The 26,659-nt window shown below is 33.2% G+C and overlaps 1 protein-coding gene across 1 annotated transcript; it reads left to right on the top strand.

The window, feature by feature from the left end:
• The first annotated feature begins 1,483 nt into the window (after positions 1-1,483).
• LOC117170622 (nuclear RNA export factor 1-like) lies at positions 1,484-23,324 on the top strand. The gene is made up of 10 exons (XM_033357522.1): positions 1,484-1,842; positions 5,782-6,116; positions 6,199-6,285; positions 6,389-6,635; positions 6,711-6,904; positions 7,017-7,129; positions 10,009-10,045; positions 10,118-10,350; positions 19,977-20,145; positions 20,248-23,324. Exons 1-10 carry the CDS (start codon positions 1,758-1,760, stop codon positions 20,671-20,673), a joined length of 1,926 nt encoding a protein of 641 aa, XP_033213413.1. The 5' UTR covers positions 1,484-1,757; the 3' UTR covers positions 20,674-23,324.
• The last annotated feature ends 3,335 nt before the right edge of the window (positions 23,325-26,659 follow it).

Genomic DNA, 26,659 nt, shown 5'->3' with positions numbered 1-26,659 from the left:
TGATCTGAACTGACTAATTTTATTGAAAACATCCCTTTATATAGACCTTTTTGACTCATCTCCTGTTTAAAAACACTTAATCATCCCTTTTAACGACCCTAAGGCACGTGTGACCTTGTTCAGGGATGATTCACCCGTGCATAAATTTCAACCTGTCTAGGGACACCCACGCAAAAGCTGTTGTTGACTACTTATTTTTATACTTATTTCACAACTAAAATTCCTTTTATATGAGTAAGCGCATAAATTACAGCAATAAACGTCGCATTTTGTCACTGTTTTTACAGCAGGAACATTTTTATGGGGCTCCGACTCATCCGCCTGACCTATTTCCCACGCTCTTAAGTTGTTAAATTTATTATAACCTATGACCCTAAAATTACTAATAAGTGACTACACTTTATTCTAGAATAATCGAATAACAATTATACTCAAGAATTTCAAATATTTCTGAATTTCCCTCTTAATTCAAAATGATTCATAGTAATGCAGATTTCCAGCTTTTCAGCATAGCTGTTGTCGAGTGTCACGCCATGAACCATACAGACTCGTAAAATGAGAAACGCATTATGTCACACGTTATGTCACACATTATGTCACACGTTATGTCACACATTATGTCTTACGTCGAGAACGCCCGGTAACTTACCGGTAAGTTACCGGTAAGTTCTGGGCCAATTTTTTTCGAGAATTTTAGTTTTTCACAGAAATAAATGCAAACTTATGAACTCAAATGGTTTTTAACGCACCCTGTGATGACTTTTAATAAGTTAGGGAATATTTTTCGAATTATTGACAGTTGGTAGTATTGAGTAGTAGATGAAACAAAGGCGACAAAAAACGAGTTCCATGTTTAAACTCGTTATAATGAGGAAATTTTTTTAAAAAAATTTTATTTTTTTGTACATTTTTTTAAAGCGACATATCAAAAAGAATATTATTTAGGAATATCAATTAGATTGAGTAAGCTAATTATAGTATTAAGTCTCTTGAGACTGAGCAACGGCGAATAGTTATAAGTCACTGCAATGGTATTTAATAGTCAATGTGTCTTTCCCACATAACTATTTAGTTTCTTATAAGTATTTCAGCTTCTTAGTTTTGTTCATTCCAAAAAATACTCTCTAGGTGCCCTTGGAGAACCAAAAAAAAAACTTCTGTGCAGCCGTAGGTGACATAGAATATTACTGCACATCTGGATATGGTCCTATACGGGATTCTATACATGAACCTTTGTAGGGTTCTATGCCATTTACTATAGGTGGCACCTGTACAATTTTCGTCTGAACAATTTATTTGTAAATGGAGTATTTTAAGAGATATTTGAATCCATAGAATAACATAGATCACTCTGTATATAATTTTCTTCGTCTAGAAATGAAATATTCCCGCGTTCATAGAGGCCACTTCTATCACTCTATGTATATGACGTCACCTCCTGTAACATTCACAGCCATCCACCATTTCTGTATTTCTGTTTTGTCTGTGCTCCAACAAGCTTTTTTTAGACCCTGTCCACATCGAAAGTGTCAAAGTCGCTTAAATTTTAAGCGATTCGATTGAATAAATCATTTAACTTGATTAAGCTCGTCGTGCCTAACATTTTAAATGATAAAATTAAACAATTTAGTCCGTGAAAATCAGGAGTAACGCCAGTAAAACGCGGACGAATCTAACCTGACAATTTGCCTTAGAACGAACGATATGCTGTAAGACTTCTCTTGTAGTTTTGTAGAGTTTCAATTTTCGACAGAAAAATGCCTAAAAAATCATCAAACAAATCAAACTGGGGTGGCAGAGGCGGTGGTCGACCAGTGAACCCGGAAGAAAAGCATTATTTCGGTAAGTAAACTATCTTTCACACGTTTCGAAATCATATTTTCATGTTCACGTAAGCATTTCGCAGTTTTCCTATTAGTACTCTTTCTTTGTTCGTCACTTTGTCAAGTGGAATTTTAGAAATTTATATTGTTTTCGGGAGGATTCATTCATTTATATCCAATATTTGATAGGCGCATTGATAAAAAACTATTTATTGGTTGTTAATTTACCAGTTTAGAAAATCGTTAGTCTGCAAATATGTAGGAGGAAAGAAATCATCATATCCAAAAAGCTCAATGCGCATTGATGGCTTTCATGCAACTGGTCGTTTTTGAACACGTGTATGCAATCTATCAAATATTAGTCTCTATTTCTGCAGCTTTCTTTGCAATTTCATTGCAATAAATCCTATATAAAATTACGAGAGATGTGTAAAAAAAGACAAATATCGAATCGGACCTCTTTTTCTTTAAATCGCTGATCACACTGTGTCAATCTGGCAGCCAATAATACATGCGCGGCATACATAGTCCAGCAATAAACAAAAACTTGAATTTAGTTTTTAATTTTTTAATTTTATTAAATATTAATTGTTAAAATTTATTGTGGGTTGTACAGGTTGTAAAAGTTTAACATTTATTTTCTTATTTATTATTGTGAGCCGAGAATTGGAAGAGGAGGTCCACCATCGAAGGGTGTTACATTATTTTTGCTAATACTGTACCTTTGTTTTTATTATTTTCCTCAAAACGCAGTTTTTTTTTAATTTAAGTCTACATTTGTAGCATGAGGACATACACTTGTGGAATGGGGTATTTGATTCCTAACATGTACCTCAAATTTCCTTTAATTTTTGTAATATTAAATGAAATGTCTATCCTATTATATGTTTATGTAATTTTATAAAAACCAAATATTGTGTTCTTAGTTGTTCTTATGGTTAACAATATTTTTTTACGAAGATACTTAAAGAAATGCTTAGTGGTTAGTGTGTTTGTGTTTATAAAAATTATATACGTATACATATTCATTTCTAAATATTAAAATTTATTTATAAATATTATTATTATTATTACTATTCGTTGTTTGAAAGAAAGCATGCAAATTGTTCAAACATGAATAAAAAACACTACGACACATGCTAGGGAAAAATACACATTACAGAGAGAGAGATAAATATCTAAGTTCTGTATTTGAATAAAAATGGAAGCTTCGTAAATGTTTATAGTAAAAATAAAATTTTCAACTTCTCACGAAATAATCTAATATAAAGATGGTGCAATCGCACGAAGGTACACTTACATTTTATAATATTATATAGTGCGAGTTTCTTGACAGTCTGTTTATATCTTATTTATACATTTAAATAAGAAACAATCCACATTTTTTACTTCTTATTGATCCAAAAAACTTTTATGACCGCCGGATTAAGGGTCCCGTTTCGTCACAGTACATGCCCCATTTCGCTATTCTGAAAACAGCATACATAGCTTATGAGAAAATCGGGTGTCCCATCCTACCCTGGTGTGCCTCCCCTATTATTTATCAGTGAATTTTAATTAAAAATGTGCCAATCGATTAGCTACTGTACATTTAATCATTAATGTATGATAGTTATTATGAAAATATAACGTTTAACGTTTTTCTTAATTCTCAGTAACAGTTAAGGATTTATTAGTTAGTTTGGCGTTCAAAAGTTATTTGTTATGGCTTTTAATTGTTTCTATAAAAATCCATGTAGATCAGTCCATAATTGACCATAATATCCCAGTCCGAAAAATCTGTTTCCAATACAACATTTTCGTAGTTGTATGTTCTTGGCAGAGATTCTTAAAGTAACCGTTTACGCCAGACGTAATAAACTTGTAAATCATAACTTCATTACATAAAATATCGTGTGTCCCAAGGAGGAACACGTCTTTTTATCCTCGCGTGGGTGAAATATTTTGCTTCTATTCGTGCTAGTCTACGCTTCGTTATTGCAAACTCTGGTAAAAAGACTGAGTTTACCTCCTTTTGATACACAATATACTATTATGTCATTACGTCACTCACACCTATGCAAATTTTACTGTATCAAGTTAGGCTTTCTTTGAGTCGCACCGTTCATTGATAAGGGGTGTTTTGCAGGGCTAAGTAATACCTCGAGGGTAATTTCTTGGTTTGTTGTTATTGTTTTTAATAGAAAAAAAAGTAGTGCAACTCTTTTTGAGTCAAACTCGGCGTTTTTTGAACCCATTGTTTTCTTTAACAAGGGTTTTATTGCAAATGGTTGCTTTTTTAACTTTCTTCTTTCGCGGTTCATAAGAGCTAAGTAATAAAGCGAAATCCATTTTGCCTTTAAAACTAAATTAAAAGCATTAAAATTAGATAGTTTGTTGTATCTCCTGAGAATTTCGGGTTTGGGCACTTAAGGCCTTACGCCCCCGGACTCTTCACATGTAAATGTTAAAAAGTCTTAACTGGGAACGAAGGATTTTATTCAATGACAGAGCTTTTTCCCATTGCTAATTTTGCTAAGGTAGCAAAAATTGCTACGTTCTCGATGGTAACGTACAATATTACCAACAAAAACTCGGAATTAAATCAAAAATTAATTCACTCTATAATGTCGACCTTATATTGATAACTGCAGGGCAGCAGTACAGTTGGACCAGAATTTCACTTTTGAGCTGAAGTGATACTGAATGGAAACCATAAAAGTTTTATCCGAACAAGTCATCCAGATTTGAGGAAATAGATGTGGAAGCTGATACTCTCAAAGTGTCTATCTATAATTTAGAGCAGGCTAGGTTGCGGATCGCTGTACAATATTTAATATTCAGTTTAAATAAAAAGTACAAATTTTGTCCCCAGGCAATGAGTTTTTGATTGTGGATGCACAAGGTTTGATATAAAAAAAGTTAGCTAATTCCGGGATAATTATCTAAACACTTTAAAATAGATTGGCTTGAATAAACAGAATGTTGCTTAAATCAACCCTAAAATATACTATAAACAACAAAATATTTCGTTGACCCAAGATGATTTTTCGGTTAGGAAAATTTGGTTGATTATACCATATATTTTGGTTGATTCAAATTAAACTTTTGGTAATCCAATCAAATATTGTGCTCGTTCCAAGTGAATATTTTAGTTATTCCAAATAAGTGTTTTTTCAGGTCTAAGAAAGATTTTAGCTGATTTAACCAAATTTGTAATTCATCTAAACATAAAGGACCCATCAGAATTTATACTGTAAATAGCTTACCATGGAATTGTGTCATCTTGTATGAATTATTGCGTAGTTTATTGAACTACTAAATATCACAAGACGATTCCATCGCAAGCCGTTTGCAATATAAGTTGTGCAGGATCCGTTGTTATTTGATTCAAGAAATCATTCCGTTGTTTTATCAAAAACTTAATCATGCCATCTTAGGCCATCACGCAAATTCAAGTAATCTCACGTATTTTTCACGTGATCACATATTCTACATCTATTCTGTTTTCGGATCACTTATTTTGATAGGGATCAACGAGATGCAAACTCAAACGGATTACATTTTTATGTTTTTTGCACGACGCTACGAACTCTCGCACGTGGACTGTTCATTTTGAATTAGAGTACGCGACCATACCAAGTGCCAATAGATTCATGACTTTTAATATGCTATTGACAAAATATTATTTGGTAGATTCAACCAAAAAATTTGTTTAAATTGATCGAATATTTTCTAAAATCAATAAAACGTTTCAACCAAAAACTTCCAACCGAGTCCATTTTAAATCAGGCTTCAACCTATAACTTCGAAATTGTAGCAGAAGTTGCTTCGATGTAAAGCCATTGTAGCAGTTCTTACAAAATAGTAATTTCTGCTACAGTAGTAAAATATTGCTGTTATGTAAGTAGGTACATTGTTGATATTAATTTAAGACACCATTTTTAGCACTTGCCATCATTTGATTTTTTCATCTTAGGTCACGATGACAGAGTCAGTGGTCGTAATGATGGCGGCACCGTCTTTGTTGGCAACAGGCCGCGAGTATCTTTCAAGGCACAAACTAAGCCGGGAAAAGAGAAACATCGCCACTTGGATCTTGCTCTCAAACATCACTTAGACGACGATATACAGATGAATGCCGGAAGCAACAATAACGGCAGGCAAGTTGTCCTTAGAGGAAGAGGTAGAGGCAATTACAATTCTGCCTCTAGAATGCGTGGCAGAAATAGTCCACTGCCACAAAGAATGTCAAATAAATTTTCGAGACCCGTTCCATTGCCTCTGGCTGATAACTCTTGGTATAAAGTGACTGTAAGTATTAAGTTTGATCTTCTAAAAAATACCGCAAAACTCGTAATAATTTAAATTACAAACGAATATGATTTCTTTGCAGATACCATACGGATTTAAATATCCGAAAGAATTCGTGCTGAGGAATCTTATGTCACACATTGCACCCGACTCCTTTGTGCCAATCATGGTGAGTTTTCCACTCTTGCTTCTTCACCTTCTTTGATTCAAAATAAAATTTGTTTCGCTCCAAAAATATAGAACATTGTCGTTTTTATTTTCACCTTTTTCAGTATAAAGTAACAGCGAAGGAGGCATCGTTCTTTGTGGACAATGCGGCTACAGCTTCGAAATTACAAAAGTCCGATAACCAGATCACTACTAATGATGGATTCAGACTGCAAGTTCGTGTCAGGCCAGGAGCCCCTCCAACTTGTGACATGAATGACGCGATGAAAGAACGATTGAAACAAGCCATGACTAAAAGATATTTGGTTGAAAGTAACGCATTAGATCTTTCAAGATTTCATCTAGACCCAGGTTTGTGCCATATTTTTGTTTTGTGTAATTATTTTCGTGAATTGATTTTTGAATTTAATGATTTTTTTTCTTCAGAACTTGCCGACGATTACTTTTGCCCTTTGTTCAAACCTATGATGTTAATGCCAGTGTTAGATATCGTCGCAACTCACATTCCGAACTTGGAAGCCTTGAATTTAGATGGAAACAAATTGCAAGCTATTGACCGACTAAGCGTTCTAAAATCCAAGTTTGAGAATCTCAAAATTCTTCACATTGGAGATAACAGGGTAAGATTTTTTGTTAATTTGTCGTTACAATTTTTCATATTGAATCAAGTGTAAATCACACGACATTTTAAATAAGAAATTTATTAACATTTACAACTAATATATTTTGCAGATCAGAGAGATCAATCAAATAGATCCAATCAAGGATTTAAAACTAGAGGAATTACGCCTAGAGGGAAATCCCCTGTGCAATAAGTATAAATCTCGGCAAACTGAATATGTAAGGTAACGTACAACATGCAATTTATTGTTTTGAAAAACTGAACAATTTATGCGGTGGCGCCATATTTGCCACTTGATGCTGGTTGGTATCCGTAAGGAACGCCGCGTCTTTTAGGATTGATTTTACTTTTTTCCTACATAGGGCCGAGAGTCTCGGCAATTGAGTTTGAAATAATGCCGTCCGAACTAAAAAGATATATAACGTCCATCTAGTTGTATACGTTCGTAAGCCGGACCATTTTCAAAAATGATTATTTTATTGCGTTTTATGCTTGATAGCGCTACGCGTCGATTATCGGGCATATTTTAGACAAACAATTATGCATTACTTTAGTAAGGTCTGATCTAGTTAAAGGGTACTTGCACGGTCGAACCGAGCTAACACTGCTTTCAAGATCATAAGGCCGTATGCCACATAACTCCGTCAAGCTGAAATATAGAAGAAAATTATAACTATTTAGCTTATTAATTTAAATTTATACCTAAAAGTTCATTTTATTGAAATATCTATTTGTGAAAAGCAAGTGGGTTACGACCTTCTTTGAACGCTTAACCCTACACTTGTTATGACCTGATTCGTAAGAGAAAGCTGCATCTGACGGTATTAATATCAATAATTAATTATTCATATTTATTTCAAAAACGACTGTACTTAAAGTGCACCTGTGTTACGAATTGATGCGCGTGCGTACTTTAGCGATAAGTAACTTTGCATACAGGGCAAAAAAAATTTCCTTACAAATTCTTTAATAGTATAAAACATCACAAGTAGGGTTAGACAGGTCTTTACGGGGAGATCAATAGTCGTGATTCTTATGATATCATGGAAAATGGACATAAGGAGCCCAAAGTCCTGTATATTGATCTCACCAAAAACGAGCATTTTTCTGTCGTTGAAACAATTTGTTGAGTCATGTAAATTATATTGAAATATATAAATTGCTATATTTAAGTGAATGTTTTATACAGTGAAGTGTTGTTTGATAAAGTGAAAATTTAATCAAGTTTGAATAATTCAAAAGTACCTGCCTCGTCCATTGCAGGATAACTACGATTCCACACCTCAAAATAAGATGTTTCACGAAGAATACAATTATTTAAATCTTTTATGTAAAAAATTGACCTGTGTACTTAAATCAAAAATCACAATCGTAAACGGGAAGGATGGTCCATTTTCATATGACAAAAATTTGCTAATTTTCGGTTACCCTACTTTGGTCTCCTTATGTTTATTCTCATATTCTCAATCTTGGTCGTGAAAACATACGACTGACGTGCAGGTCATCCACTTGCCTGTAATTGGTAATCTCGTATGGCGCGAAGTTTGGAAACGGTTCGGTCTGAGCCACAGTATTTTATACATATCAACAGTACGGATAGAGATTAGAGAATACATTGTGCGGTATTCAGTGACCATTTGGGGAACTAGTAATCTGTCAGTCTCGTGGCGTTCGGAACTAATAATCTGTTAGCAGCTATTTTGCGCGCTGTTATCGAAAATAGGTATTCTGGGTCGCTAAATTTGTAAAAGGCATCTAATAATAACTTCATCATCATGCAAATCCAAAAAATACTTCCAGTACTTTGTGTTTTTTTTTAATTTGTAAAAATTATTCGAGTATGGAGCTAGTTTATCAACTAAAAGAGTCGCTCGCCCTTACGTATATTTCTATTTTGTGAAGTAGGTCGAATACTGGTCCGAAATCCAAGACAGAAAAGTCTCGGCTAGATTTAAGTATGCACTGGCGAATATCGTTCGGAAAGTTGGGAGTGTCCTTGACGTATGTTTTCCTCTTGGATTTTAAAGCCGCTCTCGAGCTCTTCGATAAAATAATCATCCTTAAGTGACTGTGTCCTTTTGTCCATTAGTACAAACAGAAACTCCATTTTCCGATAGGTATTGTTTTAAAAATTCATTTTTCATTGCAAAATGTAAAATAAGATACTATTTTTACTCCGAAAAAGTATATAGATTAATCAAATTTTTATTCGATGTTCAAAGTTTTTTGGGCAAGCAGTTTTTCTCGATTTTCTCAGTTCGACTGAGATTGGACTTACGTATCATTTTAGTTTGGATGGCAGAGTAGTATGAATAAATTGCATCTTAAATATTAAATTTTTGGTTTCACGTTCCTTTCGAGCTTTTACTGCACCTCTGTTAAATTGATGTCAATAATATATGTTTTCTTGCAAGCTTTCAGACATTTCTTTATATGTCACTGGCTTGAAGTAAGAATTATTTTCAACCTTTTACACGATTGCACGAAGCAAACTGCCTCTATTTCAAAAAGTTCAGGAAAAAACTATATATTTTAGAGAATGTTTTATTGCTATTTAGAAAAATGTGTATTATGTTGAATAACTAGTTGAAAATTTGTCATACTGTATTTTTTGCTAAATTAACATTTTTGCATCTGTGTGGAATTTGAATGACTTGATTTAAAATTTGAAAAATGATTGCTGAAAATAAGTTTTACGTTATTTATTACCTACAAAAAAATACACTAAAAAACAGTCTAATTTTCTAAAAGTCTTCTTTCAGCTAATATTGGCGATTTAAGTTTCTCAGCTTATGTTTTCTGTACTTTTTCCCCTTGAAATCAATGAGAGCGTTCACATACGATGTCACGCTTCAGGGTATATAAGACCTTGTCTTTTTTTTTAAGCGAGACAAGGGGAAAGAGCGTGTTTAAAATGTCTTAAACATACGTGATATTATATGTGATCGCTTCAATTGCAAAATTTCTTTTCTTTTTGCAATTCGAGTATCGAATTCCTCGTTTTCTATAATTGTGACATTTCTTTATTAATACGATGAAAAATTCTTTTACCACAACTAACTTGGAGCTTCCGGGCTTCTGGCTTTTATTTCTTGACGACAGTGCCGTGCGGAAACGATTCCCAAAACTTCTACGACTGGTAAGTAATCATGAATGAAAATTTTTTTATTAGATTATAGAGTCCGCATACATTTTTTTTTGTGTTGAAAAGGATGGCGTAGTTTTGCCTCGGCCAATTATGTTCGATGTGGCGGACGAAGGAGTCAAGTTGCCACCATCACAAAGGATATTCGTCGCCAATCCTAAGGCGCAAGAAATTGCTAGTCAGTTTCTTCAGCAATATTTCATGATCTTCGACAGTGAGAGTCGGCAACCTTTACTAGATGCTTATCACGAACACTCGTGCTTCAGTATGACAATAGCCTCCGTACTGAGTGCCAATAAGTAAGTTTAAAAAAAGCGCACAATTTTAGCTACTTCAAATTTGAATTAATTTATTATTATTAATTGGCAGTTACGAATCGCGCATGAGATTCTCAGTATAAATATGTCAGACTGGCACCTAAAAACTTTCAAACCTGAAAAAGTCGTTCACTTTAAATATTAAGTACTTAAATATGAAGCAAACGTCAAAGAAATTAAAATAAATATTAAAATAGCTACATCGGCTTTCATACACATTTAATTAAATTTTAATCGAATTTAAATACTCTGTAACTTTAATTTAAATGAAAGATTTTATTTCTACAGGATTTAAAAACAAATCAAATTAATATCTCCATGTGGGATTTTATATCGTAATAAGACGTTCTTAAAAAACATTCTGGAATTGTGAGTCTTAACGATGTCTTCCATTTTCGAGACTGACAGTACATTATGCACCTAGTGCTGTACTTGTGTCTTTATAGCTGAGCGTAATGTTGGCAGAAAGAGCTGGCGACAAGTCCTATAAATAGCTCGCTTGACTAGAAAGACGTACTACCCATGGCGCATATGATACTTTATTCAACGAATGTTTGTTATGGGTTCATTGGGGCCATTCACAAAATACCTGATACATTTTTCAGGAATTTTAAACCAGTCGCCCTTGCTTGATGCTTTTTCCATTGCAGTTAACATGGACAATGGTACTTTAAAGGACCTCCTCTCCTTTCCATATCACGTATCTTGTGAATTGCACCATACACAAAATACGTGGCTTCTTGCCTTTGGACACATAATAGTAAGATTATGAATCGGCAGTTGGGATTTGGCTAGTAGACATAGATATGGCTGCACATTCTATATGCTCTATGATTGCTGCATTTTTTATCTTATGTTTTACGATTAAAAGAAGATCTACTCGTCCAATTGAAAAATAATTAATAATAAATTTATAGATCTTTTTAGGCGAACAACTTTTGTCTGGTAATTTAAGTACATAGTGACTTATGAAATATAAAAAATCTGCCTGCCACGCGGGCACATTGTCTCCAAAGGTAGACCCTGTATCTACTACCAATCCCAGGCCAATAAGTCGGATCTACTCGTTTTGACCCAGAACTGTCAAAACCCTAAACCTTATTTTTTTGCCCCTGGGAACCCTTAAATTCGAGACCCTTATTTCTATTTGAAACTTCACGCTCAAATTGAGAATTATGAAATAAAATAATGAATGTTTACTTTTCTTCACTTTGATATTGTTAAATAAAATATTCAATGTAATTGCAATTTAAATTTAAAATTCTACAATTTAAGCAGCTTTGACTTTGAAACATACAATATACTATAAAGTAGTATCAAATTAAAAATTATTTTTATTTAAAAGCGCTAATGCAATTTCTATTCCTTTAAATTTTTAGACATCAATTTTTTAAGTTTTTAATTTTTTTTTAATTTCGAACCCTTATTCTGAAATAATTTTATTTACAGATTCTCGATTTTAAATTTTGAACGCCTTAAATTGATTTTTGACCACTTATTTTTATTATTATTACTATTTTTTAAAATTATTTAGTATTATTAATGTCGAAAACATTTATTTGTGAACAATTATCGGCAATTGCCTAGTTCGAACAAGTTAAATAAAATACTTTGTATTTCAAGCTCTGTTAAGTTATACCAGAAAAAAGGGTTCGAGCTCTTCCAGCTGGGATTTTTTCAAAAGGTTCATAAATTTCCTCTCAGTTTCCCGTCGAAAAAAAATTGGTAGATCTTGAAAAAGGCCGAGCGATCCTGGGTCACGTTGCACCTGCGGATTGTGGAGCCCTCTGGGTTAGCGTGAGTTTCGAATAAGAAATTGGCTTTTTTAATCGTTCACGTAATTGTTTTCTCGTACCTCAGTAGCGATTATGAATCAGCATTAACCAATAGAGGAACAATGGTTCTGATAGAAAATTATGAATTTAAATCAAACAAATTAAATTTAAATACTTTAAATTATTTATTAAAAACTACTTAAATGGGCAACTTTTAAGAAAATCCTGGGATACCTGTACTCTACTTTCATTTATAGATATTCATTTTCAGGCATTTTAATATTTTGTTGGACATTGTTTTTCACATATTTGCGTCACACCAAATCTGAATGTTGAAAATTTATTTATATATTTTACACAACAAAAACTTAATTTTTTCTTTTAATTTACGTTCAAAAATTCTTGTTTTCATTTAAAGTGAAAAATGAAAAAGTTACAAATCTGTAGGTTATATGAAACTTTACATTTACCTGATATCAATCTTAAATTTATAAAAACTATCACTCTCGTTTTATTTTATAGAAATTACCTGTAACAATAATGCGGGTATTGAATATCTAAACATTTGGATGTTTGTGACGCAAATGGATATCAGAAAATTGCAGAGTTCTTTTCTAACACGTGGACTCCCTGCAGCCATTAGCATGTGCATTGAATAAGTTGAATGTCACTGACGCTTAATTCAGTGTAAATCTTATCATTCTTGCACAAAATATTCTATTGAAAACCATTGTAAAAAGAGAATTACAACTAAATAATCATTAAATTTATAAATAAATTGTCGCATCAGTTATAATATATAACAATATTATTTAACTTGAATTGATTTAATTTGTGTTTAATCAGAATTGTCCTAATCAAATGTATTACTTCATGCTTCTCATTCGAAAGAATTAATTCTTTAAAATTTTAATCTGCATATTCTACTCAGGAAACATAACCTGCGGTTACATACGTTTGGCAGATTCACACTTATTGAAAATTGCTGTGTGTGCATCTTATTTTTACTATTCGTTGTGATCTTTTAAGAAATCCATTTCATGTTGATTCTCAACCCATTCATGTGCACAATAATGAATCGTAGAATGCCCATAGGAATTATTTCAAGTTAGTCAGTCTCATTCAACTCTTCACTAAGCATTTTAACGAATGTGGAATGGCAGATTTAAAGCACCGCGCTCAGGTGACTGATTAAAAATATGGCCAGCCGATTGCATTTTCATTCTTTCAATCTGAAAATGACAGATACGCAATTCAAACTGACTCGATTTTTATCGGTTCTTTGTTTCTGTGTACCACCCGCAAAATAGGTGAACTAAAGTGCCTATAAAATACGCATCTGTTTCATACAATCATAGAATTTTGAACATCTTTTTGAAATAGGTCTATCTCGAAAATTTGCAACTGAAGATCCTTAAGTTTTCAAGTGTATTATATACAGTGATGAAGTTTTGAATGTTATTTTTGAACAGAATTTGCCAAGACCCCCGTGATCGCCAGTTTGAAGATTTATGTAGTGAAAATAAAGACTAAACTTCGCAAATATTTCTCAAACCAAATTTCAAATCACTTCAACACCTACAAAGAGAGTGAACTTATTTTAGATTACTACGATTAACCGAATAGTAGAGTAAACATATTACTTTTTAAAAGTCACGACTTGGCAGAAAAATCATGGATTTCTTAAGTCATGATGTAAAAGCTCAGTTTTAAATTTTCGCGTATAAGTAAAGAAATAAATGTTTGTTAATAAATAAGATGGTATCATATAATCAAAATTAATTCGTTGTTACAAAACAGTCTTGGAAATAGCTTCTCAAATCTTATTTTAATATTTATTGGTTAGGTGATAACTGTTTGACAACACGAAGGTTGACCAGTGATCGCCATACAAAATCAGTCTATCTATAGGAATAGAAATCTGAATTTTTCTTTTTCTTAGTTAGAGCCTTTAAAATATTCACAACTTTTAAAAGAGATCGCCGATTTGGCGAAGATTAATCTTTAGTCTTGGTAATCAGGAATTGATCTAAGATGCCGAACTGGCGAAGACTGGGCTTTTGTTGTTCTCATACTCAATATTTGTTTTTAAAAATGTCAAAAAAGCATGTGGCTAAAAACGCAAGTGCATATTAACCATAGATGGTTATAGTTTATATAAATGTTTATTAATTTTCACCCTAACCTTTTCCCAATTTAAACCCAAAAAAATGCATAGTTAACTAAATTTATCAACTTGGTTAAGACTGGGCGCTTCAACTGAATTTTTATTTGTAAATTCTCAAAATTAAAAATCTTTAATTTTAATTATTTTCAATTAAAAATTATCCAGCTTTAAAGAGTTACAATGGAAGATTCTCGAATTTCAAAAATAGAACATTGCACATTATTTAGTTTTCAAGATTTATATTTTAAAGGTATGTAATTTTCACAGCTTGGCAGTATTTCACAAAAATTGTATTAAAGATATTTGAAATTCAAACTACATTCAAACGACTTTTGAAATAAATCACAGGGAAAATACAATTCAGCTGATGTATTTAAAATAAAGATACGAAATTCATTTGAGTATTTTGAAATATTATTTACAATACATGTAACAATTGTATTTTGCCGTTGAAATATTGATGATTTTTAATAAAATAACAAAGTTCTTCAAGAGGCTATCCTATGACGTACTCTAGGAACATAAGGGGCTAACCCAGTAGAGTTTTATGGCGATTCATGATTCATGTTTTTTTTCTCAACAAGTAACGTCAATGATTATTCAGTTTTTTGTTTGTAAATAATTATTTATTGAAAATATCCACGAATTGCACTAAGGTTATTATTACAGATTTTTTTAAGTCGGGTTTTCGCGTAGAAAAATAAGAAAAAGTGTCAATCTTAAGTTAAATTTAGCGCGAATGTAGGCGTAAATTGAGAGTTAGCCCTTGTATGTTCTCCGAATACTTCTTGTGATAGCCCCCTCGAAACTTTGAGAGCCCATAGTTGGAGAAATACTACAAGTATTGCTCAGAAATCTTGATATGTTGCAAATTATACTATTGTCTTTCATTATTGTTAACGCTAACATAAAATTACACGGAAATAACAAATTATAGAGTTTTTCTGTTCTCTTCAAAAATTCTCCGAATGAGGGTTAGCCCCTTATGGTTCTCGACCAATAAATTATTTCCGCATTCCTCTTCCACCCCCTTCTTCTAGCTCCAAATCTTCAATTCTTCCTTGCATTTTGTCGTGTCTCTTCTCTCTCTATGTCTCTCTTCTGCACTCCTATTTATTGATTATGAAATTCCTAGTCTTTCCACGCACTAGGGATTTGTGATATAATTTTTGTATGTTGATTTCAGAAAGTACTTTCAAGAAAATACACAACATATTTCAAATGACTTAAATGTATTGTGAATTTCATTTAACTAAGCCAGCTAAGTTTTATTTTTAAGATTTACAATTGAAAATTCTTACATTTTAACGATTTTCAATTTGAAAATTTTCAACTTTTAAATATTGATAATTGAAGACTCGTCCATATTTTATGTTTATAATAGAAAATAATGCAATTTGGAATGCTTTTTTTAAGGTACATTTCAAAGATATAACATTTTAACTTTATAGAATTACAAATTAAAATTTTTAATTGTTAACTGCAAACTTCAACGTAGATTTATTTTTTGTAAATTTTTATAATTTTTCTTCCTCATAGATTGAGGAAGCTTTGTAACCTAAATTTTTTAATCTGATTTTTTGACATATTTCAATACAATTCAACCCCAGTACCTATTGAACAATCTATCATGACTTTCCATGGCCTACTAATACCGTTTTTTAATTTTCAATCCAAATTATTTACCTTGTTTACATGATGATATTTTTTTTATATTGGGAATATAATAGTACTGAATTTGATTTAATTATCAGCGGCTTCGAGACGCTTCGATTGGCCTACTGCCGAAACTTCGCTGAGCTTTTATGATCAATCAATAGTGACTTATGAAATATAAAAAATCTGCCTGCCACGCGGGCACATTGCCATCGCGCGCTGTGCGCGCGGCTCGCTTCACTCGTAAGTTGAGCGCGCCTAGGGCGCGCGACTGTTGGTTCTCGCGCTTCGCGCTCAATGTTGTATTTATCTGGCGCTTCGCACTCAATTCTGCATTTACCTCGCGCTACGCGCTCGGTCTTTATATTTTCGCATATTCTTGCGCAAACATTTTAAAATTAAGACTCATAACATCCACCACTGTAATTTTGTGACTGTGAATTCTCTTTCGTTAAAAAAGCTTAGCTCGACGGTTTGAGCGCACCTACGGCACGCGACTGAGGGCAATCGCATTCCGCGCAGTCTTTGCATTTCTTCCGTATTCGGGCACAGACCTTTTAAAATCAAAGGTGAACTAACCGACAACTGTAATTTTGTGATTTTGAACTCTCTTTTGTTAAAGCTCTTTTGGCTTTAACGAACACATTCTCATCACGTATTTCGTGCTTCTCACTCGATTTTGTCCAACCTGTCAACTTTTTTACATTATATGCAACACTTTTATATCAATTATAGTACATTTTTTATGTAACTCTGCCAGGGATTACTTATTAAAAAATTGTAAAATAAAAAGCAAATTATATTTATCGTGATTATTTTTGTATTTGTTTCTTATTTTGCTTTAAATTGCATTCTAAGCTGCTCTGAAACATGTATCATTTCAATAAATTCATTATATCATTCAATATATCATTAAAATTCATAATATGCATAAAAATGGAATCATATTAATTCTTATTTCCTTGTTTTTATAATTTTTTTATTTTTAAGGTTGTTTTTTACGATTAAATAAAAACTACTGCGCATCTGCATAGGTCTAATACAGGAACTTATATAGGGTCCTATATAGGAGCCTATGTCCTCTTTCGTCTTTTCTGTGCTTTTTCCAAAAAGTTCATTTTTGCATTTTTTATCTTATGTTTTACGATTAAAAGAAGATCTACTCGTCCAATTAAAAAATAATTAATAATAAATTTATAGATCTTTTAGGCGAACAACTTTTGTCTGGTAATTTAAGTACATACCTTGTGTCGTTTTTTCAAACAAATTTAATATTTTTATTTAGAATGTTATTTTTTACGACTAAAGTAAAAACTAACTGTCTTATCAAAAATTATAGCTCTTTTTTGAATGAACAAGTTTTGTCTCATTTTCTCTCGTACCTGAAATCGAAAAGTGATTCATTCTTAATTTGTAGTTTTTTCCAGGACGCGCAATTTGAGCTTTTTCATTTTTTCGTATCTTGCATAGTTTGACCAAAAAATGGAATTTTTGGATTTTTCATTATTTTTGGTACGATAAAATTTGAAGTGTTCAACTTCTCGACCAAATTAAAAAAGTTTTTAACATAGTCCTGTAGGGCTTTCAAAAAGCAAAGTTTTTCTTCTCTTGACTTTTTTTCATATCATGCGTTTTTTGGCTTAAAATGTTCATTTTAGTTTTTTTTGGGGGGATTTTGAAAATGCTCCAACTCCGATCATTTTCTTTTTATAGAAAAAAGTCATGGGGATAAATTGTTTGAGTTTCTGAGTACTATGAACAACCGTACATAGAATTTTTAAATCTTGAAAAAATGTGTTTTCAAACATTTTTGGTACGATCAAATTTGGAATTTTCAACCTTTCGACCAAATTAAAAAAGTTGTTATCATAATCTTGTAGGGCTTTCAAAAAGCAAAGTTTTTCTTCTCCTGATTTTTTTTTTCATATCATGCGTTGTTTAGCTTAAAATCTTCATTTTAGTTTGTTTTTTTGGGATTTGAAAATGCTCTAACTCTGATAATTTTCTTTTTATAAAAAAAAGTCAGAAGGATAAATTGTTTAAGTTTTGAAGTACTATAAACAACCGTGCATAGAATTTTTACATCTTGAAAAAATGTGGTTTCAAAAATTTTTTGTGCGATCAAATTTTGAATTTTTAACTTTTTGATCAAATTGAAAAAGTTGTTATCATAATCTTGTAGGGCTTTCAAAAAGCAACGTTTTTCTTCTACAGACTTTTTTTGTATCATGCGTTATTTGGCTTAAATTGTTCATTTATTTTGTTTTTCTGGATTTTGAAAATGCTATAACTCTAGTAAGTTTTGATTTTTGAAAAAAAGTCATTAGGATAAATTGTTAGATTTTTTAAATTCTATGAATAACCGACATAATTGTTAAAACTTGTTTTTCAGATTCAAGGGGTCTCAAAACGTGGACATTTGACAAAAAGTGAGGGGGGGGGGGATCAAATTTTACACAAATCTAATACCTTCTCTTATGAGAATGTAAAAAATGGTGATATTGTTTATATGGGGAAACTTTTTTTTCAATTTGGGATATAACACAACCGTAAGTTAAAAAGTTGTTCGTTGTAACAGAACACATTGATTGACCTCTTGATACTCCTGATTATCTGAAAAAAAAGATTTTCAGAAGCAAATTTATTTGATACCTATGAGGAAGAAAATTGCGCATAAAATAAGCACAAATAAATACATCCATGGAAGTGCTTCACAGAAGTATTTTACATATGTATGTAAGATATATTTCTGTATATAAAAAAGAAAATATTTAAGGGCATGTGATACTTACAGTTTCCCCGGTTTTTTTTCCACAAAAATGAAAATTTTTAAAAACTGAATTCGGAGCTGCTATAAAAGATCATAACGGACGTCCCCGGACTCTTTTTTGAGGGATAATAACAAAAAAATATATTGTGCTAAGTAAAGATTTTATGCATATGTATTATTTTTAGGTTACGTCGTTTTTCATCTCTGCCATTCCGATAATCTGGAAATTATTTGTGAAATAAACTTTTTTGATTGCCTGCAAAAAGGTTAGTTACTATGTTTATTTGCAAGTCCAAAGTTTTCGGCCAAAAATATTGTGTAGTTTGAAAGTAACGCACAGAAGAATTGTAACATACATAACCTCCAAATGTACACACGTTGTTAGCAATATCAAAAAATTTTTGAAAAAAAAACACAAATAAAGTGTGCGGGGACGTCCTTTAGCATGTTCGCTATCATTTTCCAAATTCTTAAGACAAAATATTGATTATTCTAGAAAAAAAGCCGTCGGAACCTAAAACTGGTAAAATCGATACAAATTCCTAAGCGCTATGTAAATTAATCAGATTTTGCTAAATTAGATTAAAACTTTTTTGAATTAAACCAAAAAAAAGTGTGTGGGGACGTCCGTTAGCATTATCGTTATCATGTTCCAAATTTTTAAGACAAAATATTGATTATTAAAGAAAAAAAGCCGTCGGAACCTAAAACTGGTAAAATCGACAATTTTCTAAGTATCACATGCCCTTAAGCAATTTCCCCAACATTGCACCTAGTTTTAAATGATCCGAAAGTCAGATAAACATTATTGTTATGTTGATCTAACATAATGAAATTTTTATATTCCAATTCTATCTAAAGGGTTTCAATTAAATCGCAACGACTTCAAGTAGAAACAAAGTTTTATAATAAAACAAACTGTCGCGTATACTAATGAACTACCAAACTGATTTGTAGAAAAAAAAATCAAGAGACAAAAGCACGCGATAAATAAGCGGGAATAGGAACTTCACTGTGGACAAAGTGAATGAATGAAATTAAAGATTATTATATATAATCTATTAATACAATAATAATTTATTATTCATTGTTTTAAATAGCAATTTCTTGTATTCATGTACAGTTTGCTTACATTGATCTGCTAGGAATTAATTATGAACTTTCGTTTTGCATCTTTTTACATAATTCTCCACAAATAAGAATATTAATAGTAAAGTACGCGGTATTTGATTTTTTCCAGACCAAGCGGTTACCTTAGTGAGAACCGAAACTTGTATCGCTTGAACGATACCAATAAACGACGAAAACTTTTAAAACTCGGAAGGTTGCCAGTTGTTTCGTTCATATCCGAAATACCTCCGACCAAACACGATTTGAACTCATTCACGATGGATCTCAGTCTCGCAACGGTAAGAAAATATGTAGTGCTGAAATATTTCGTCAGCGTTCCTCTTTTTCTTCTATTTTATCATGAAATTTAATTTTTTTTTACGAACTGATTTAATTTTCAGGAGAGCATGATGATCATCACAGTGACCGGTTTATTTAAAGAACTTGATGCGAAGGAAACACTTCGGTATTTCAATAGAACGTTTGTAATTGTTCCTCAAGGCAGCGGCTTCTGCATTCGTAACGAACAGTTGCACATAGGAAATCCTACCGATCTTCAAGAAAAACGAGCCTTTAGTCCCATAGCTAATGAAGTTTCTGTCTCAGCGTCTCCCGCTGGACCATCGAATGTACAACCCCCGTACATAGAACCATCTGAAGAAATTAAGCACAACATGTTGGTGGCCTTAAGTCAACAAACAAATATGAATGCAGAATGGAGTAGGAAGTGTCTCGAAGAGGTGCACTGGAACTTTAATAATGCACTTGCTGCCTTCCAAGAATTCTTCAAACATGGGCAAGTACCACCCGAAGCATTTCAGAAATAACTTTCGTAGGCTTATTTACAATTTCGGGACAATTGAGTGAGACTCTTGAGTTTTCCAGTTTATCTCAGGTACATTTGAAGTGACTTTATTTTGGTTTTACAATCTCGCTACCATGTCGAGATGGTACAAAAAAACTATTCTGCTCTTCGATTTCAAGTGCAGCTTTTATTTTGAATGCGACATAAATTATCATTTCTTTACGAGTTTCCAGGGTAATGGAAAACATAAGCGTGTGCGAAAATCCTTTGAGTCATTGTATATAAAAAGAATGTGTATTTAAAACTAGACACGAACACTTTTAATATCTAGAAATAAGGTACGGTACGGTTTTTTCTTTAAAAAAAAGTTTAAGAAGTGGATGAAAAGACAACACTGAAGAGAGGAGAGAAGAAAGAAAATACCTTCAAATCAATAGTTTATATGTAACATCAGTTTATCGTGTATTAAGTTATGAGGCTAAATTAAAAACATTACATTATCTTAGTGTATAAAACATAGCATTTTTGATAAAGACTGTTTGGGAAAGAGAAATAATTATCTTTATAAATATCAAATTTACACGGGATTGTTGTTAATGTCAAATGCCGAACTTGTGTCTGGATAAGTATTATTATACTCTTCAGTTTTATTAGTTGCAGGGTTCGTGTAGAAGCGTAAAAGCGATTTGAATAATTTCAGATTTGAAATAAGTAACTTGCTTTGTTCTCTTCCGAGCTTGATCAAAATTAAATTATTTCAGATTTGAATGTATTCAGTTTGGGTGAAAAAGAAAAACGCTTTTAATTGGTGACATTTTCAAATTCGGATTCCGTTTAAACAAAGAGTTCTTAGAGTCTCCGAATGTGAACTTTCGAAAATTTCAGAATAGGTTTAGAATGTGTCTAAAGCAGAACACTCCTGAAAAGTTTACGTTTCGAAATTGAAAGTGTTTCTGCCCTGAAAGCTTTTAAATTGAACACGTTCGTAATGCGAAAGGGTTTCAAAAGAGAATTATAAATCATGAAAATTGTTCGATTGAAAACAATGCGCAATACAGAGATTATAATACAGAAATTAAGTTCTTAATTTAAATGTAAATGTTACTCTATCTAAATTTCTTTCGATACAAGAATGGTGCCTGATTATAATTCTTTGCTAGCAAATTTTGGCTAACTTATTAACAACGCGGGCAATGAAGCACTGAATTTGAGTCATTCAGAATTATACCCTTTCAAAGAAATGTTTTATTTACTTAGCATCACAAAACTGTTATAAACTTCTCATTGAACTGAATACGACTTGAAAACTTCTTGAACTGAAATAACTTATAAAAAAACTTTCATAATTTCATAAAAAAAAATAAAGAAAATATTTAATATGAAGTCAACTTCAGAAAAAATGTATATAAGTAAAAAAAAAAGCATTTCATTCAAGAATTTGGCAAGAAATTACGTTCTAAAAGCTTCGAAGATCTCATGGACAGGAAAACCCTACTTCTAAAGATAATTTAGTTATTTTTTTCGTGTAAAACTATTGACAAAAATGAACATTATTTTTTAGACCGAGGATTTTCCTTTCTTCAAAAATTGTAAACGAACTTTTTCAAAGTTATAGCATGCCAATTATTCTGTACCTGTGTAGGGTGTCAATATCCGGCGCAACGACTGAACATAAAATATTCAAAACTTCATTAATTTCATCAAGCTTAATTCTTCTTAATTCTTAATTCTTAAAAAAAAAAAGAAAGAAAAACGATTTTCATTGATGTGTGACAAAAGTATGCTTTGGGCATTAGCTAAATGTCTACTACTTAGGATTGAAAAAATGGGGTAGAAAAGACAAATATGTGAGACCGAGAGGGATTGGGAAATCTAATCGAACATGTTCGATTAAAATTTTAGCCACGGCGAGGAGTTCGTAGCTAATTTTGTGTTCTTAAAGTTCCATTTGCAAGAATGTGACTCGCAAGAGTGCACAATCCGACGAAGATTCATCCCGTCTAATTTAGACGAAGCTTGGTCGATCCCTGCCGGAACGACTGAGAATTCCAGCTGTGCGTTTCTTAAATGATACGCAAATTAAGTAAGATTGTCTAATTGAAGGCGATCCGTCAAAGGAACTGAAAACAAAAGCCATGCAACGAACTTTCTTTGGCCGCTGTTTGCCATGGAAGATTCTTTCAGGGGGTAGAAAAAACATCAACGTTCTTTAAAAGTAGTTAGTTTTCAAAATAGTAATTTAGCAATAATTGAGTATTGATAATATGTGGATATTAGTGTCGCACGAGTACATATATTGTGTACATCACAATCGGAGTGAAATTTCACGTTAAATGTTTGGAATAATTTATGTTCATGCGGGGCGCCATCTTATCTTCATAGTTATATAATTGCAACTATGTGTAATAGTTACAAACCTGTATGAATAATTTTTCAGACGTAAAATTGATGACATGTCATTTATAAGTCTGACTTAATTTTAGAATCATAAAAAATTGAACCAACGCTTCTTCAGAAAAACTATTGTAATGCATTATGAATGTCTATCATTGTTGATTTCGATAAAGTGTAAATATAAGTCCTTTATGTACATAACGTATGATGTAAAAAATAACTATTTTCAACGATACAGGCTGTATATAGTGCAACAAATAAACATTGATTTCAACTTTACACATTTTTTTTGTTTTATTCGTGTGATCATCTATTTGGTCGAATACGCACAGCAAAGGGATATGTTGGCCAGTTATGGATTGATTTGCATGACGTTTTTTTAACTAAATAAAAAAACCTTTAGACAATACATTTTGTACGTCAAACTCACTCATAAAGCATTGGTTGTTCCTAAGAATCGAGAAAAAAGTTAAAAGGTACATTTTTCATGATGAAGTTTAGGCTAAATTGAATGGTTATCGTAAAACATCGTTTATGGGTGTATTTTCACGCAATGATTATGACTATGGTAATACTAGCTAAATTGATGTTGAGTGTCAAAATTTGAAAATGCACTTTTTTTAAATATTTTAAAGATTTAAACTTTTTTTATAAAGACATCGATGTATTCTTAAACACTGATTACGAATGTGGTCACTGTTATTGTTAAGTGTTGAAAAATATTTTTCTTCATTATTGGCCATACACCAACTCTGCGACATCTTGAATTATTTGCACGGAATTGATTACGTTTTCGCAATAAAACTTTTTTTTTTAATTTTGAAACTCAATATTTCGGGAGTAAAGGTTTTTTTTCTTTTAACTAAAAATGACTCCCTTATCATGCTCCACAATCGAGCCTGTACCAGTTTTAGGCATTTTAGGTTCCTGTCACTGAGATTGCAAACTTATTTTATAATTTTATTGTATTGTTATTCTTTAATAATGAATATGAAGAAAATTATAGCGCATGGGAACCATTTTAATATTCTGCTCAAATGTGAATTTAAATGTAATTGTTCTTTTGGTAGAAAATCGATTAAATAAATAAAATAATGTGATTGGTGGATAAGAAAAAAATATGCCCGCCGGGCGTGCATATTTCACGTACGCACGGGTACGCTCTCGCGCTGCGTACTCGTTTTCGTACAATTAATGCATAGACTTTAAATAGATTTCCTAAAATATCGTAAATATTATAATTTAAATCGAATACTGTGATTTAAACTTCTGAGGAATTACAGCCAGAAATTTTAACTGCAATTTTTTCGATTTGTTTTTAAAGAAGGTTCTCAAAGCACCTACGGCTTTGACGATTACATTCTCATTACGAAACTCGCGCTCGATACTTTTTGTCCAGCTGAAAGACTCAATCCAACTTTGTGAACTTCTGTCTAATTAAGAAATTTCATAGAATACTTTCGAAATCCACATATTTTATATAAAGTAGAAATTTGGATTGACATTTCTTAACCCATTAATTTTTTTTCGAGAATTTTCAAAATATTGTAAAGCATATCCCTTTTTGAAATTAAATCGAATTTAAAAATGCAATTAGGATAATTTTCAAGTGCTTTTTCCGTCTACCAGGAATGTAACGTTTTTCTTCGATTGACTTTCCCCCATTACAAGCTTTTTTTTGGCTGTAAATATTCATTTTTGTTTGGTTTTTTGGATTTTGAAAGTGCTATAACTTTAGTAATTTTTATTTTATAAAAAAAAGTTACGAGGATGAATTGTTCATATTTTGGTCTATTAGAAGAAGTTGTCGAAAGAATGTTCAAATATTTAAGAAAGTGGTCTCAACAATTTTCAAAAATCTTGTATTAAAAATTCGCTTGAGTGATCCCGTTGCGTCCGCTTATAAGCCTTAAGCGTGGCCCCAAAGCCCTCTCCATAGGGAGAGGACCGCAGCTACGGTGTTGGCTGATATTTCAGACTCATTGATGCAGTAACTGCCTGTGAGTGTTAAACGTTTCCCCGTAATCGCAGGTCAGTGACAGCTAATATGAGTAAAAGTGTCATTATCCTTTCCGCACAGACGACAGAGGGGACTTTCTTCAAGCCCTATCTAATGGCTGTGATACCGGAGGTTTTCATGTGCTATAAACACTTCTGTTAGGATCTTGACTTCATCCCTCCCGAGCTTGAGTATTTCCTTCGCTCGGTGAGGATTTAGCTTTGAGCCCAAGAGTGTTTTAGCTTGTCTGCAGCCAGAGACAACCCCACTCGTTCTGATGTTCCTCGGTCAGCCAACTGTTAATATCTTCAGTGACCCCCGCCGGACAATTTCACAGTGCCGATAATAGCATCCGGATTTCGAGAAAGCAGCTTATCCAGTCTGGCGGCCTCTGCTCCTTTCTCGATATCAGGGCAAAAGTTGGTCCCGCTTTCATGCTTTGCCTTACGTATTGCACTCCTATACGCATCCCTCATCGTTGTAAATGAAGTCCATTTCCTGCGTTTTGTCAGAACTGGTACGTCTGACCCTCTCTCTGGTTTCCCTACGAAGCTCTTTGAGTTGCGCATTACACCATCGTGTTTCTCCAGCCTTTCGGACTTTTAAAGGTCGACAATTACTTGGATAAGTAAATTTGATAGATTCTGTTAAAATCTCGGCCGCCATCTCCAGGGTTTAGGGCTGTTGAGTACAGCGGATTCCAACGTGAACTCTATCTGTGAGTGATCTGAGAGAGTGGGTTCATCTGAGGTTCTCCACTTCTTGATGTTATCTGTAAAACTACCGCCACAGAGAGTGATGTCAATGACTTCCTCCCTGACCGAATTACGAAACGTCGGGGTGTTCCCCATATTAAGAATATTTAAGTCAGTGGTGATTAGGTATTCCAATAGGTCATTACCTCTTGAGTTGATGTCTGAGCTGCCGACCAGTGTACGTACCTCCACTGGTCGATTGGTATATCTGTCATGTGGAAAGTAAGCCGATCCCATGACTAGCCTTCCTATTCCTTTAAGATCCGTGACTATCACTATCAGGTTTCTAGAAAATATCTCAAGCAGCGGGACATCCCCCCCTAGACCCTTAATGGTATCTCGAACTAAACAGGGTTCCTGGATTAGTAAGATACTTGTGTTCCTTGCAGCCATGCCCCTCTGCAAAACTGCAGAGGCGCCTTTGCTGTGATGCAAGTTAATATGGGTAATGGTTAGACCTGGACAGTCATTTAGGTCTGATCTTAATCTTCCTGTCCACCGAAAGGCTCCTTCTGTGGGTACTCTTTCGAGCGCCCTCCAGGCAGCCTCCCTGAAGAGCTCAAATTGCTCTGCAGTGAGCAGCGAGTCCGGGTATCTCTTATCCGTCACCCCCACCGCCAGGGGGTCAGTCTGAGCAGCGGTCAGTCCAATCCCTGACCACTTCGTGTTCGTCGGCTGCTGGACCGCCTAGTGCCTCGTCACATGCTTGCCCCCCCCCCGGCGGGGTTCCCTCTGAGCCCCTTCCTCGCTTTTGAGCCTCAGTGCTGGTTATCGGCGTTGTGGTCGCCGATGTACCAGGTTCTGCAGCTGCTCCACTAGCCCACTACGCTTGCCTCCTCAGTCTCCTTTTCAGGGAACCG

This window comes from Belonocnema kinseyi, chromosome 4, assembly GCF_010883055.1.
Source record: "Belonocnema kinseyi isolate 2016_QV_RU_SX_M_011 chromosome 4, B_treatae_v1, whole genome shotgun sequence".
Classification (NCBI taxonomy): domain Eukaryota; kingdom Metazoa; phylum Arthropoda; class Insecta; order Hymenoptera; family Cynipidae; genus Belonocnema; species Belonocnema kinseyi.
This window is presented reverse-complemented; position numbering and strand designations above follow the sequence as displayed.

Coding starts and splice junctions, on each gene's coding strand:
- LOC117170622 (XM_033357522.1), top strand. CDS start 1,758: ATGCCTAAAAAATCATCAAACAAATCAAACTGGGGTGGCAGAGGCGGT. Junction 6,117..6,198: donor ACTCTTGGTATAAAGTGACT/GTAAGTATTAAG, acceptor ATTTCTTTGCAG/ATACCATACGGATTTAAATA. Junction 6,286..6,388: donor ACTCCTTTGTGCCAATCATG/GTGAGTTTTCCA, acceptor CACCTTTTTCAG/TATAAAGTAACAGCGAAGGA.